At 29.7% G+C, this 13,155-nt stretch overlaps 2 protein-coding genes across 12 annotated transcripts in view; both read left to right on the top strand.

Moving 5' to 3' along the window:
- The window catches only part of LOC126858982 (neurocalcin homolog), a 161,841-nt gene that overhangs the window by 116,289 nt on the left and 32,397 nt on the right, over positions 1-13,155 (top strand). The gene's annotated exons all lie outside the window — the stretch shown is intronic.
- Positions 1-13,155, top strand: part of LOC126858978 (neuronal calcium sensor 2) — a 132,533-nt gene that overhangs the window by 116,127 nt on the left and 3,251 nt on the right. For all 11 annotated transcript variants that reach the window (XM_050609781.1, XM_050609785.1, XM_050609788.1 and 8 more), the window contains one exon: positions 9,312-9,440. In XM_050609781.1, the coding sequence (XP_050465738.1) occupies positions 9,312-9,440 (129 nt within the window). The remainder of the gene's footprint in view (positions 1-9,311; positions 9,441-13,155) is intronic.

The raw sequence follows: 13,155 nt of genomic DNA, 5'->3' as shown, positions 1-13,155 counted from the left end.
GCTATAATAGCTAGCGCGCTGTTCTTGATACGATTCACATAATTAATCATAAAAGTTGTAGAGGAATAGGACGCATACATATTAATATATTAACTCTGTAATTTTTTGTATCTCTTAGAAATAATTTGAAAATTAATTCATAAAGTGTATAAGATTGGTGTATAAAAAATTGTGTGGAGGATTTTATTAATTTAAGAATTATCGTGAAAGAGGTTCTAAAAAAATAACGGTTATATTTATAGAAAAATATGCTGCATTGCGACAATTTTAATTTTATATGCTTCGCAAAGTGTATTAGAAATGCATTTCGTCTAATGAAATTATTGAAGTAAGTTATGGTCGAGAATTATTTTATATTAATGTGTAGAGTGTACTCTCTTGATTACTTAATATGCAATCCCCATTAAGCTTATTATAAATTATTTGCTTCTCACATATTTTATCTAGAAGTTTTCTATATAATATAAAGTTTTTTACGAAATACGTTTAAACATAACGATATCAATTTTATAACGTTTTGTAACGAACGCGATGAATGACTTTTGAGCTTATTTCTTGAGGGCGTTCTATTTTTAGCGAAAATTTTATAAAGAATTATTATTTTATTTTCCAGTATAAATATTATGATATTTATTTCTTGAAAAAGAAGATAAATTGGCTTTATAAATTCTTTCCTTAAAGATTTTCTTTCCTATAAGTTTTTTCTTTTTCTCCGATAATGATGAAGAATTGGAGCAATTGTTTAAAACAGATTTAAGATATCGAGGATAACGAACATTCGATAACGAACGCCAATATTCAAATCATGAATTTTACTTAAGAAATGTTGTGGCTGTACAATAGCAGCAAAAAACTATATCAAAATAAAAAAAAAGAACATTTCTTATTTTTATACTGTTTAAAAAATCAAATAAATAAATCCGAAAAAGAATTAAAATATCACAAAATAATATGATTTTTAACGTCTTTGTAAAAGGAAATAGTTGTAATTAATATTTTTTTTAATTTATTAAAAATTTTTTATTCTGAATACTCCCTAAAACTACTATTACATGAAACAAAAAAAAACCGAGTAGTTTGCAGAGAGAGAGAGAGAGAGAGAGTTAGTATTTTTCTATAATTTTTAATAAATAACTTTTAAATAGATCTAAATTAAGTTTTGCATTAATATTTATTAAAGTTTTCTTAATATACGTGAAAATTTTTATTTTGTTGGCAATATTTTTTTCTATTGTCAAATTTATCAATAAATGCTACAATATTTTTTATAAGTATTAACATTAACTTTAAATATTCTCCAAATCTTGAAGAGAATTCTGCTCAAGTTTTGCACAGATATTCAGAAGATATAGTAGAGAACACTACGAAATTTTCATGCTTTTGTCAATGTTTTGACATATGATATATCCTTAAGTCAAGCTTATCAACACCGACATTTAATAGGTGCAGGCCAGATGCAGATGCAATCTGCTTTACTATATCTTACGCGGTTGCGCGATAGTTAAGAAATTTCATGCTTTCGTGAGACGATGAAGTTTCAACAAAGCATCACCGATATGAGAGCTCCATTGTAATTCCCCGGCAAGCCAAAGTTCTCTCTCTCTCTCTCTCTCTCTCTCTCTCTCTCTCTTTACATACTCATGTTACTTCTACACGTCTATTATCCCGGCGTTCATCCCGCGGTTTATGAATAAACTTGCAGTGTGATGTTTGACTTCTCGCGATTGTATTGTGCCGCTATCAATATTATCCGTTAAGAGACATTTGTGGAATCCGGTATATAGCTGAAAATATATATGAGCTTCTCCAAGATAAGCAGACACCGAGGGCGAGGCACACGTGCCGACAATTGCGATAGTTTTCATTCGATTCTCGTCATTGTATCGACACGAATGGCAGCCTATAATAATCGGACAAAAACCTGTTCTTCCTTTTATGGATCCCCCTCTTCCCCATCGCGTCTCCGCTTGAGATATAATAATATCAGTTACGTGTTGCTCGTTTTTCTTCGGAGAAAACCCGAACAAAGTCGTCGTCTGAGTTTAACCCTCGTGATATCAGCTGAATGGGGAAAACTTTCCTCGATATGACGTATTCCACAAGACGTCGCCGAGTCTATAGTAATAGCGGCAATAATAAGCAATGGAATTTATGAGAAGGATGTGCCCGTCTCTCTCTCTCTCTCTCTCTCTCTCTCTCTCTCTCTCTCTCTCTCTCTCTCTGGACGAGAAAATATTATACACCCGTGTTGACGTTGATCAAATTGATCTTGGCGAATTAGAGACAAAATCTATTTTTCTATTTGCTATCTTTTTCTCAAATATTATAGTTGATCCTTTTTTATTATTTAAAATAACGATATTTCTAAATTGTTATTTTTTATGTTGTTTATCTACATTGAACAGAAAATTATTTTAAGTTTTTAAACTTTTTGGCACTTTGCATGTATTATTTTAGAATTTGTAGGGTGTGTTTTAAGATAAAAATCAGATTTTAAAATAAAAATTATACATTGAAGAATTATGATTAAAAAGTCTTAATATATTAAATAACGAAGAAATGCAGGATTTCTTGTGAAATGATTGTGAAAGGTTTTTTATTATTTGTAATAATAAACAAAAATATAATTTTGAAATTGGCGAAACTTTTTTATATCTACAATATATAATTAAATATTAAACTCATTCGGTTTGTACGGAAGAAACCATGAACTAATTCGAACGGCTAGCACATTAAGGAGCTATTAGAGGTTTAGCCAGAGAACTATATATAGATTAAACTTTACTTTCCGAACATCTCCGTCGAAATAATGATAAATGATGGACGCAGATCAACTATTTCTCGGCGTTCTTGCAACTTTCCTTATTTACGAAGGATTCGAGCTCCATATACACATTTATCGCTTTCTTCAGACAGTATCTGAAATCTGAAGAATTGAAAGTATCCGTGTAAAAAGTGCTCTGCATTCACTCAGCTAATGCTGTATTCAAATGTACTACTAGTGATACGATAAATGTTCTTCAGTTTCAGGACATTGATATATTTTCTTATTTCTTTGTGAGCATCTGAACTTAATCGTATTTTCGGTGTTTCCGCCGAAGCTACTCGTATGATATTAAATTCAGCGTGTATGCATAGCGTTTTATATATGATATGTGTATTCAAGGGGTAGTCCGAATTTTTTGTATTCACCGATATAATATAAAAAAAAAATATAGAATTTAAATCTTCCAATCGAAAATCAAATATTATGATTAACAGAAAAATAACGCTGGTCAACAAGAGCGCTTGAAAATCTACCAGAAATGACTTGATGAGAACTGAAGGCAAATGTGATGTTGAACAGTGTAATTGTGATTAAAAGATGTTAAATTGATATTACAGATTGGCAAATAATAGCATTTTCATTTTCGTCTCTCGTAGTATCGAAACGGAAATATTTAATGCCCAATAAATTATGTAAAAATCTTAGTCTATCGCTTTTTGTTCACAAATGGCGTTGCAATTTTCCTACTATATGGGAATTTGCAACAATTTCGAGGAGAATGTAAACTTTGTTCATGCCTTTGCCCTGACGGAAACTTTTCGCGTGGCGTACCGTGTAAATGCATTGTTGCACTCGAATGCATCGTTTGGGATTGCAAGTTAAATCGCTAAAAACCTATCGCAGAAGTTAATCTTGAAAGGAAATCTCGAGAACATGTGTGATTTTTTATGCAATATAAGATTACTTTTTTATATAAGTAATATTTATTCCATTTTAATATCGAGATGAATCGTGATATCTTAGTAATTTTGTCGGATCGGAGTTAATTTCTCCTTGCAAAACTTTAACTTGCCTGCTTCTTATAACTCAAAACTTCAACTTGCTAGTCTGCTTTTTTTCATAACTCTTGCTCAAGTTATAAAATTAATTAAAATTGAGTCTATCATAAAAACAAGTTAAAGAACGATTTATTACTATTGTGTTTTTCTTTCAGAATTACCATTTTTATTTACATAGTTATTATTTTCAAAAGAAACTTAAACAAATTTTTGTTCTAATGTAAGAATAAATATTATTTATTTTTACATAATCAGAAAGAATGTAAGTTAAAAAACTGCAAAAGATATACTGCTAATTTTAAAATATTTTTTACTTATCTTACACATTGGGGATAATGTTAGCAATTTTTATTTAATTTTCTTTATGACATTTATATGTAAAACTAAGCTTAACGTTACAGTAGAAAAAATGCGCATTTCATAATTAATGCAAGAAAAAAATATATGTTTTATAATAAATTATTTGGATTTTTGTATTAGACCTTAAGTCACGAACAGACTTGACTTTTTCTTAAAGGGTATTATGATCGTAATTTTTCAATGGTTACATTTCTATTAATGTTCATCGGGCAGTACAAGAAATCATTTTAAAAGTTCATTTTTAACAATTGAATAAATTGCGTTTCTCAATATTAAGGTTGCGTAGTTTATTTTAAAGCATCCATCTTACTTGTGCCCAATCTCTCTTGATGTTTCTTCATTTGCGTGATATAATGCTGAATTAAAATTTTTAACAGTAAAAGCAAGGCTTTAAAAACACATCTGCGAACGTCAAAAATATATTAGTACGAGAATCGTCGTTTATATAATTTAAGAATAACAACATGGGAAAAACGAGAGTCCGCCGGAAATTAAACGGTATACTTTCCGTGTATGATTGCTCTTCTCAAATTATATATATATATATATATATATATATATATATATATATATATATATATGTATAAAGTTTTTATATTATTTTTTTTTGTAAAATTGCATAAAAGGTAACACATCTCCGATCTTATTGCTTAAATATACTTGATAATGTTAATTAATGTTAAATATTCTTAAAAAATATATTGTAACGGAGGTTCTTCTGACAATGAGTAATTTCACGCAAGAAATAAGTGGCGGACAGCATTAGTTTAAGAAATATAAAAAATTAAAGTTTAATGTTTTCTTTTTTTTTCAGATATTATAAAGTAACATTAGGAAAAATGTAGTTTGTGTACGTTGTAATATTTATTGTAGAGTAGACGTGGAAAAAGTTTTTGTTTACATTTACGAGATAGGTACGTGGATATTTATCAATATTCGCCTTCATCTATTTCTCACAGTTTGTTAACAGCTTTCAACATGTGACTACACGAATTTATGTGAGTCTTGTATTTATTGATTACATGGAAGAGGGGCTCCGTCTTTCTCCCTGCACTTCCATTTCGAAAAAAAATTCTAACTTAATCCAACCCAATTTTACTTTTAAAACTGAAAATAAGTTTGGATTCGAATTTTTTCGGGGGTGCACGAGAAGGGGCTCCGTCTTTCTCTTGTCCACGTATAAATGTCGTAAACAATTTTTTTCAATAAAAAAATAAATTCTAGATTATTACAATTTATTATAGATTACACAAATTTTAATATTAAACTTTAATTTGTTATATCTTCTAAACCAATGCCGTCTCCTACTTATTTCTTGCGGGGAATTTACTCAGAAAAATCTCTCTTACAGCATATTTAAGTAACAATGTGTTATCTCCTTAAAAATTTCTTTATGTATGAATTGATATAACAAAACTTTTTATAACTATAATTTTGATAAAATGACACAATGTACATATGATATATAGTTACGCTAAAAAATATAAATAATTTATTTGATATAAATAAATTATATTATTATTTATAAATCTCTCAGCATGTGGTGCAATTTAATTAACTTATTTAATTAAATATTTATGCCAAATATATCATATATAAATAAACCAATATGTTATATATAATATATAATATATTGGTTTATATCATTTTTTCGGCATAAATATTATATACATATTATATAAATATATATGTTTACATTTCGAACCACAATATAAAAAGTTAGAAAATAGCCTCGCGGTAAAATCTATATAGTTTTTTTTTTTTTTTAATTTTGTGTTGCTCTTTGATACACATTGCTTGCTTTTGACACAGAAAACAATAATATCAACTTCGAGACTCCTCTTTTAAGTCGTTGTTTTCAAGATAGTAAAACACTCGAAGAGCCAAGAAAACATTTTATCTTAATTAAATAACCACTGAGTACGCAACTTGTGCTCCAGATTGTTTGAAGTCAAACAAGTGATGCGAAAATATCTTGAATTTTTTATATTGCGTCCTGACAAATTTTTAAACGTAAATAAAGACGTAAATAGAAAGCTTTTTAAAAGCGTTTTAATCTTTAATATTAAGTGACTTAGCAACTAAGTCTTGAATTGTAAATCTATTAAAGGAAGATATACTGAAAATATTTACGATACATATTTTGCTACATTAATACAAATATGAAGTATTGATCTTTGATATTATAATAAAATATAATTATGACTCTCGTACATAAATAAAACTTATTTTATTTACTTATTGTTTAAATTTTCTTTGTTAAACTATTTCGTGATTGCTTATTTGTTTTTGAAATAATGATAAATAAAGCTGAACATCAAAGCATTAAACTCGTAAATTTAAACTTATAAACTTTCAGCGATGATAAAATGGATACCTAAACTGTGAAATAATGTGTAACATGAACTAACGATTGGAAAAATTGCAAACAAGCTCCTAAGTCTGATTTCCTTTCTCTTGATTTTTTGAATAGTCAATCTTTTATCAACGTAAACGACGTAGAGGCTCATGACTAGTAGCATATGTCTTTTTCCACCTCTATATTTCGCGATTTGCCTGAATTAAACATATCGTATACACGGTTGTACAAATGCAGAAATTGTTATTATCTAATATCAATTTTTAAAAGCTAAGTTGTTATGAATAATCATAAAAGAAAAAGTTTGCAAAATGTCAGACAAATTGCAAACAAATGATTTGTAAGAAATTATATTTAATGATATATTATCTGAAATATCATAATAGTGAAACATATATATATATATATATTTTTTTAATATATTGATGATTATAGAGAATAAATTTTCTTACCATTGAATGTGTAAATTATACATAAAAAATAATTTTCTAGACAACAAAATAATTTTATTGATGAATATAATAAATAGATTTTAAAATGTTTTTCTTATATTAAAAATTAGCTTATAAAATGTCATAAAATATATGGAAATATTAATTATATTAATTACTAATTATATTTAAGATAGTTTCAAAATCTCTAATCAAGAAGAAAAATTTAATATTAAGATATTAAAATTATAAAATATATTAAATTTTTTTTTTTGCATATATTATATGAATGTCTATATACAATTATTCTAAATCTAACTAATAACTAAATATAACTAAATATAATTTTATTCTAAATAAAACAATTATTCTAAATAATATATATTTGTTATTAAATCCGCAATTTCATCGAAGCGTTTGATAACATAATCGTTTTATACAATCAAAATGGCCATTTTGTATGTCCATTCGAGAAATTCTCCTTCCATCCGCAAAAACCCTCACTTCTAGAGAAACCATCTGACTCCGCTCTCAAGCATTCGCGTCACATTCATTCTCACGAGCGTAATGTGCGCAAGGCCGGTTAATGGCATCACAAAGATGTTTTCTTTCCTCGGCACGAGTCGTCGTTTCTCCTGTCATAATGTCAGAGCTCTTACCGGACTCTTTTGCGAGCTTGGCAGATAAGCTGCATCTGAAATACGTGCGGGCCTAAGGCTAGTCAGAGAGGAGAGCAAGCTCTATGCGTTTTTCTCTCTCTCTCTCTCTCTCTTTCCTTTTCCTTCTCGCTGAAGTCAATAGGAAAAGTGACGACACTTCAGAGGTCAGGAAGAGCGAAGAGCTAGCTCTCTCGCCTTTCCATCGTCCGCTCTATATCCCCAGCTTCTACGAAGCCCTCGTCTCGTTTGTCTACCTCGGGCGGCAGGTGACCCAGTTCTCCGCCTCGAACGGACTACTCTCTAACGACTCGGTAGTGCTGAAAAGGTATTGGTCTGAAGCGAGGATATCCGACAAATTCGCTTGATGCGCGATCCCTATCGGCATTGTGTTCGCCGAATCACGACCGCGAGCTTTTACACTTGCGGGATTTTGCCGCGGTAAATGCGCGCAGGAGAAGCCGAGGCTCGTAAAAAGGAGCCGTAACTTCTACACAATGTATCCGTCGATGACGTGAGATTATTGATAGCGTATCTTTGGAAGATCGTGAGGACAGAATTGTCCGAGACAGACGAGACGAAGATTGTAGTCGTTTTTACTGCTTAAGTTTTATAGCAAGATTTAGTCGAAGTAATAAAAAATCCGTCTTTAAATGCCGATGCAATAAAATTAGAACATTCAATATACGGAGTTATCGGACGTAATAAAAAGATATTCATCGCGCACTCTTTTCTTTTCCCAAATAGGATGATTATTTATTTGAAATACATTATTTATTTTCAACTCCGTTTAAGGATGTATATAAACATTGTGTCAAACATTGAAAAAGGATGAAAATTTTGTAGATTATTCTACTACTTTTTCTGAGTGTCTGTGCAAAATTTCAGTACAATTCTTTTAACGGTTTAGAAATTATTTAAATTTAAAGTTAGTATTGATTCTTACGAAAAATTGCGCATGTAAGTCCTTATTGATAAATTTGACAAGGGAAAGATATTGTCAACGAAATAAAAATTTTCATATATATTCATAATTCACTTTAATATTTGTGCAAAACTTGATTTAGGTCCATTTACTCGTTTAAAAGTTATTGAAAATTGTCGAAAAATATTATCTGCCTCTTTTTCTCTTTTTGCAAATTATTTGTTTTTCTTTTTTCTTGCAGTTGATTTCAAAGAATTTTCACGATTAAAAGTTTTTGTCATAAGTTAGGAGTAAAAATATTAATTTCAATTATTTTTTTTTTACAAAGATGTCAAAAACCATATTATTTTGTCATACTTTAATTCTTTTTATTATCCGAATTTATTTATTTGATTTTTCAAACAATAAAAAACGTAAGAAATCTAATTTTTTTAAATTCTGACAATTTCTTGATATTATTGTACAGCTAAGATATCTTTAACGCGGATCTCTCGATTCTTTCGTTAAGAATATTTTATCCGATTTTATTGTGTGCTGAAAAATATTGTATTTCAAACGAAGGATTATTTTCCGGGGTTTCGGTAGAGCTTCTTGAATTATGACTGTCCTCTTTTCAAAGCGTTATAAATACATCTTGGGGAAAATATAGATTTTCATTTCGCACAAAAGAGAAATGCCTCTTTGCAGCGAGATAAATAAAAATTTCGATATTGCACGCCGTTACTGATATAGGATACAATCGGCTTTTGTTGCAGGAATTCCTATTGGCGATCGACGTAACGTCCAGCGGTACACCGGAAGAAAAACTGAAATGGGCGTTCCGTATGTACGATGTTGACGGCAACGGCGTTATCGATATGCAAGAAATGACGAAGATCGTCCAGGTACTGCGCTTCATGTTTAATGCATGCGCTTCGATTTATCTCCACTTGGTTGCTGCACTCCACCGCCGCGACTCTTTCGATGGAATACAGAATTTTTTTTTTTATCACTTGACGTCAGAGGCTACTTGCCGGCACGATTAATCAATGAGAGAGTGAGCGATTCGATATAATATTCATGCATAATATATTCATGTATGCGGCACGAATCCTTCCCTTTTTTTCCTGTCATGCATATATACAGATTTATATTTTAGTGCACGATGCGTGTATAATCTCGCTACGTTTCTCTCTGGTTAATAAAAAATTTATAACGTATGTATAAAAAACATACACACGACATGAATCCGTGTTATGAATCTCAACGGAATTAATTTTCTCTTATTATATTTGCTAATGTAACGGGCGATCGCGCGAGTATAATATATTCAAGAAATTCTGAATCCTTTAATTCGGTCGAACAGGTCGATTCGTACGACGGTTAATTAACGCGCATCTGCAAACTGGCAGGAGTATAAATCAACGCGAGACTGTTTTTCCCCCCGTCCATCCCTGCAAAGTTCTTACGTGCATTGAGTGGCGTATGCAGCGTATACGGATGCGCTAATATTTCATGAACACCACGCGAGAACAGATGTCGACGTAGTCCCGCGGTTATTCCACTTGACGTCGTGCATTTCCCAGAAAATGCCAGAAGCGAAGCTTCGTTAAATACAGCTGTCGAGTCTCATTTTTAAATAAGTAATTAAAGTTCGCGGTGACATGGCGAATGGTAAGCGAGACGAGCGAAATTTTTTTCATGAAACCTTGCATAATTAATTTCTGTTAAGAAATTGTGATTCGCATTTCTCGTATGAAAATTCGATCTTTATAATATTTAAATAACGCGACGTGAAGTTTTACGATGCAATCGGGTAAAATGCTATTTTTAAAGCTAATCTTGTCGCGATTACGTAAGTGTCGACGAAAAAAAAAAAATATTTTAATGTATTACAGCAGAATTTTAATCCCGTCAAAAAATAAATAAATAAATAAAAATAAACAAAATCAAGAAAGTGATTGACAAAAGAGTTTAGGTTTGTTTTAAACGTGCAAGATAATTTAATAATATGTCAATTTTTCATTGGCGGTCTCATTTTTTATGAGACCCTTGGAATTATTATGCGAAATAAATAGGACATAATAAAATCATGGCAGAGAGAGACTAATTATTGCAGGCGTGAATCCGGATAAATAGAGGAACGAGAGGTTTATATGGAAAGCGCGGAAAATTGTGATAAAATGCAGAGACGAGATGTTGTGCCTTGTAAAAGAATATTATTACATCACAACTCTACATTTTAACGCATTTTTTTATTATTTTTTCAACTTAATTTTTACCGGACATAAATATTATTTTAGCATGATAAAAAATTCTACTCTTATTGTACAATAATATAACTATAATTGATTTATACAAAAAATGGAATAATATTTGACAAAAATTAATAAAAGATGATACTGATAACGCCAATTCCTTCATCAATATGTTAAAACAAAATCTTCTCTTAATACGATTTTTAAATGACATGTTATCAAGTTTTAAATGTCAAACGTAAACATTTTTTTTTAATCAGTATGTTTAATTGAATTTTTGTTCTATTGGATATTTATTTATATTGCATCACAAAATTCTTTAAAAATTATAAAAAAATTGCTTCAAATATTCTTAATTTTCTGCAATTGTATACGTACATCCTTTTTTTCTTTTACTCGATAACAACGACATTTTTTTACTCGATAACAACGACACTTATCTTATCTAAATAAGAAATTTTTTAAATATTTAAAATTTTAAGTAATAAGAAAATTGTTTTGAGAGAGCTGCAATATTTTAATTATCGACAAAAACTTTGTCCCGGATGATAATAGAAAGATTCTTTCAACGCTTTGAGATACGTTATGGTTATCATTAAAAAACTATTCGAACGTTTATCCGCGTCCATTCGGATATTCATCTGCATGCTATTAGAAGTTTGGAACTTCCGCGGCGCCGTCGCCACGGGAATTCCGGTAACCGGAGGTTTTCCACGCTCAATGAAAATTAACGACAGAATGTTCAGTGGAAACTCAATGCCTTCGTATATTTAACACTTAAACCCGTGAACATCTATCTGTGGTGAAAGGCGCGTTTCTATAACTCAATTGACTCTACACTCTATTGTTGAAGCTCTGGGAATAACAGTGGCTGTTATTGATATCTCTACAAGCAAATTTATTGTTCCAAAAATGTTACTGTTGCTTCAGACGCGTTAAATTGTAAAACGAGATACAATTGTGTTTTGATAGATTCATTCATATCTCGCTCGCATAATCGAAAATAAATAACACGATTATTTATAAAATGTGAAATTTATAAAATTTTATATAATCAAGCAGGAAAAAAATAATTTTTGAAATGAAGGCATTATCATTAAGGGGGAACTAGGCAATCAGATTTGTCGAAGCCTTTTTCGAGGGAATTTATATTACAAAGAAATGAACAAAATGTTTATTAGGATCATAAACTATGAGAAATTTTTTTTAGTTGAAAATATGCATTAAAAATGGCGCTGATCGAAGAGGATTTTTAAATAAATAAGTTTTTTTTTTGATTTGCAATAATTTTGATTTAAAACAAAAAGATACAACGAATGTAAATGTCCTTGTAAATTATTTCTTTAAAATACACCTGATTCTGCATTGAAATTGTAAAAAAAAAATGAGAACAAAATTATTAAAATGACGATATTTTAAAAAAGTTTATTTTTTGATGAAAAAAAAGCTGTTTGTATTTTTATCTCAAAAACTATAGTTTGCACAGACTTTTTAGAGGTTCAGTCCGAAATTATATATGTATATTATAAACATGCTCAATTTTTTTAAAGTTGATTTGAGCTTCTGTATTTGCGTTATCACTGCAAAACAAAAAGAAAATAGAAAACGGAGAAAAACACCTTTAAAGTTTTGAAAGATTTTGAAATATAATTATTGATGCATACCTTATTTAATAATTTCTAGCAGTATAATATTTTTACACACAACAAATGAAGCAATTATATTAAAAACAAAGAAAAATCAACTATTTCATATTTAAGATTAGGATTATTTATTATGTAAGAATAATTATTATGAGATTGCGACTCAGAAAATATAACAATTTTGAAAAGTTAAAAAAGATATTAATTTTTTGCTTTAAATATTGGCAATTTATATTTTTAAAATTAATGTTGCAGCAACACATTCGAAATTTCTATCAGATTATCTTACAAATCAATTCTACTTATTTGAAAATTGATTTAATTCTCTAGATAAACGTACACTATGTGAAGGCAAGAAGGAGAATTAACTTTGTTTAAGTAATTATCTCCAGCCGATCTAGTATGTCCATGATGAAATTAATTTGCTTTATTTCACGTAGTTGAGTGAAAAATAATAAATTCCATGCGTTTTATCTCCGAGCGATTTACAGTAGATTAATCGGAAAGATACGAGAAGAGATTATGAATAAAGAATCACCGATACACTTTAATGCACTTAATTCGATTATGTGATAAATTTTTATTATTATTTTTTTCAGCAATACACAATTTATTATTTAGTCAAGTTTTGTTTAACTGTGAACACCACGTGCATAAGAAAGATAAAGTACGTATGCGGAGCATGATTTAAGCAGGATACAGCATAACGAAAGAAACTA

This window comes from Cataglyphis hispanica, chromosome 2 (assembly GCF_021464435.1).
Source record: "Cataglyphis hispanica isolate Lineage 1 chromosome 2, ULB_Chis1_1.0, whole genome shotgun sequence".
In the NCBI taxonomy this organism is placed as follows: domain Eukaryota; kingdom Metazoa; phylum Arthropoda; class Insecta; order Hymenoptera; family Formicidae; genus Cataglyphis; species Cataglyphis hispanica.
The sequence above is the reverse complement of the archived record's forward strand: the minus strand, read 5'-3'. Positions and strand labels throughout refer to the sequence as shown.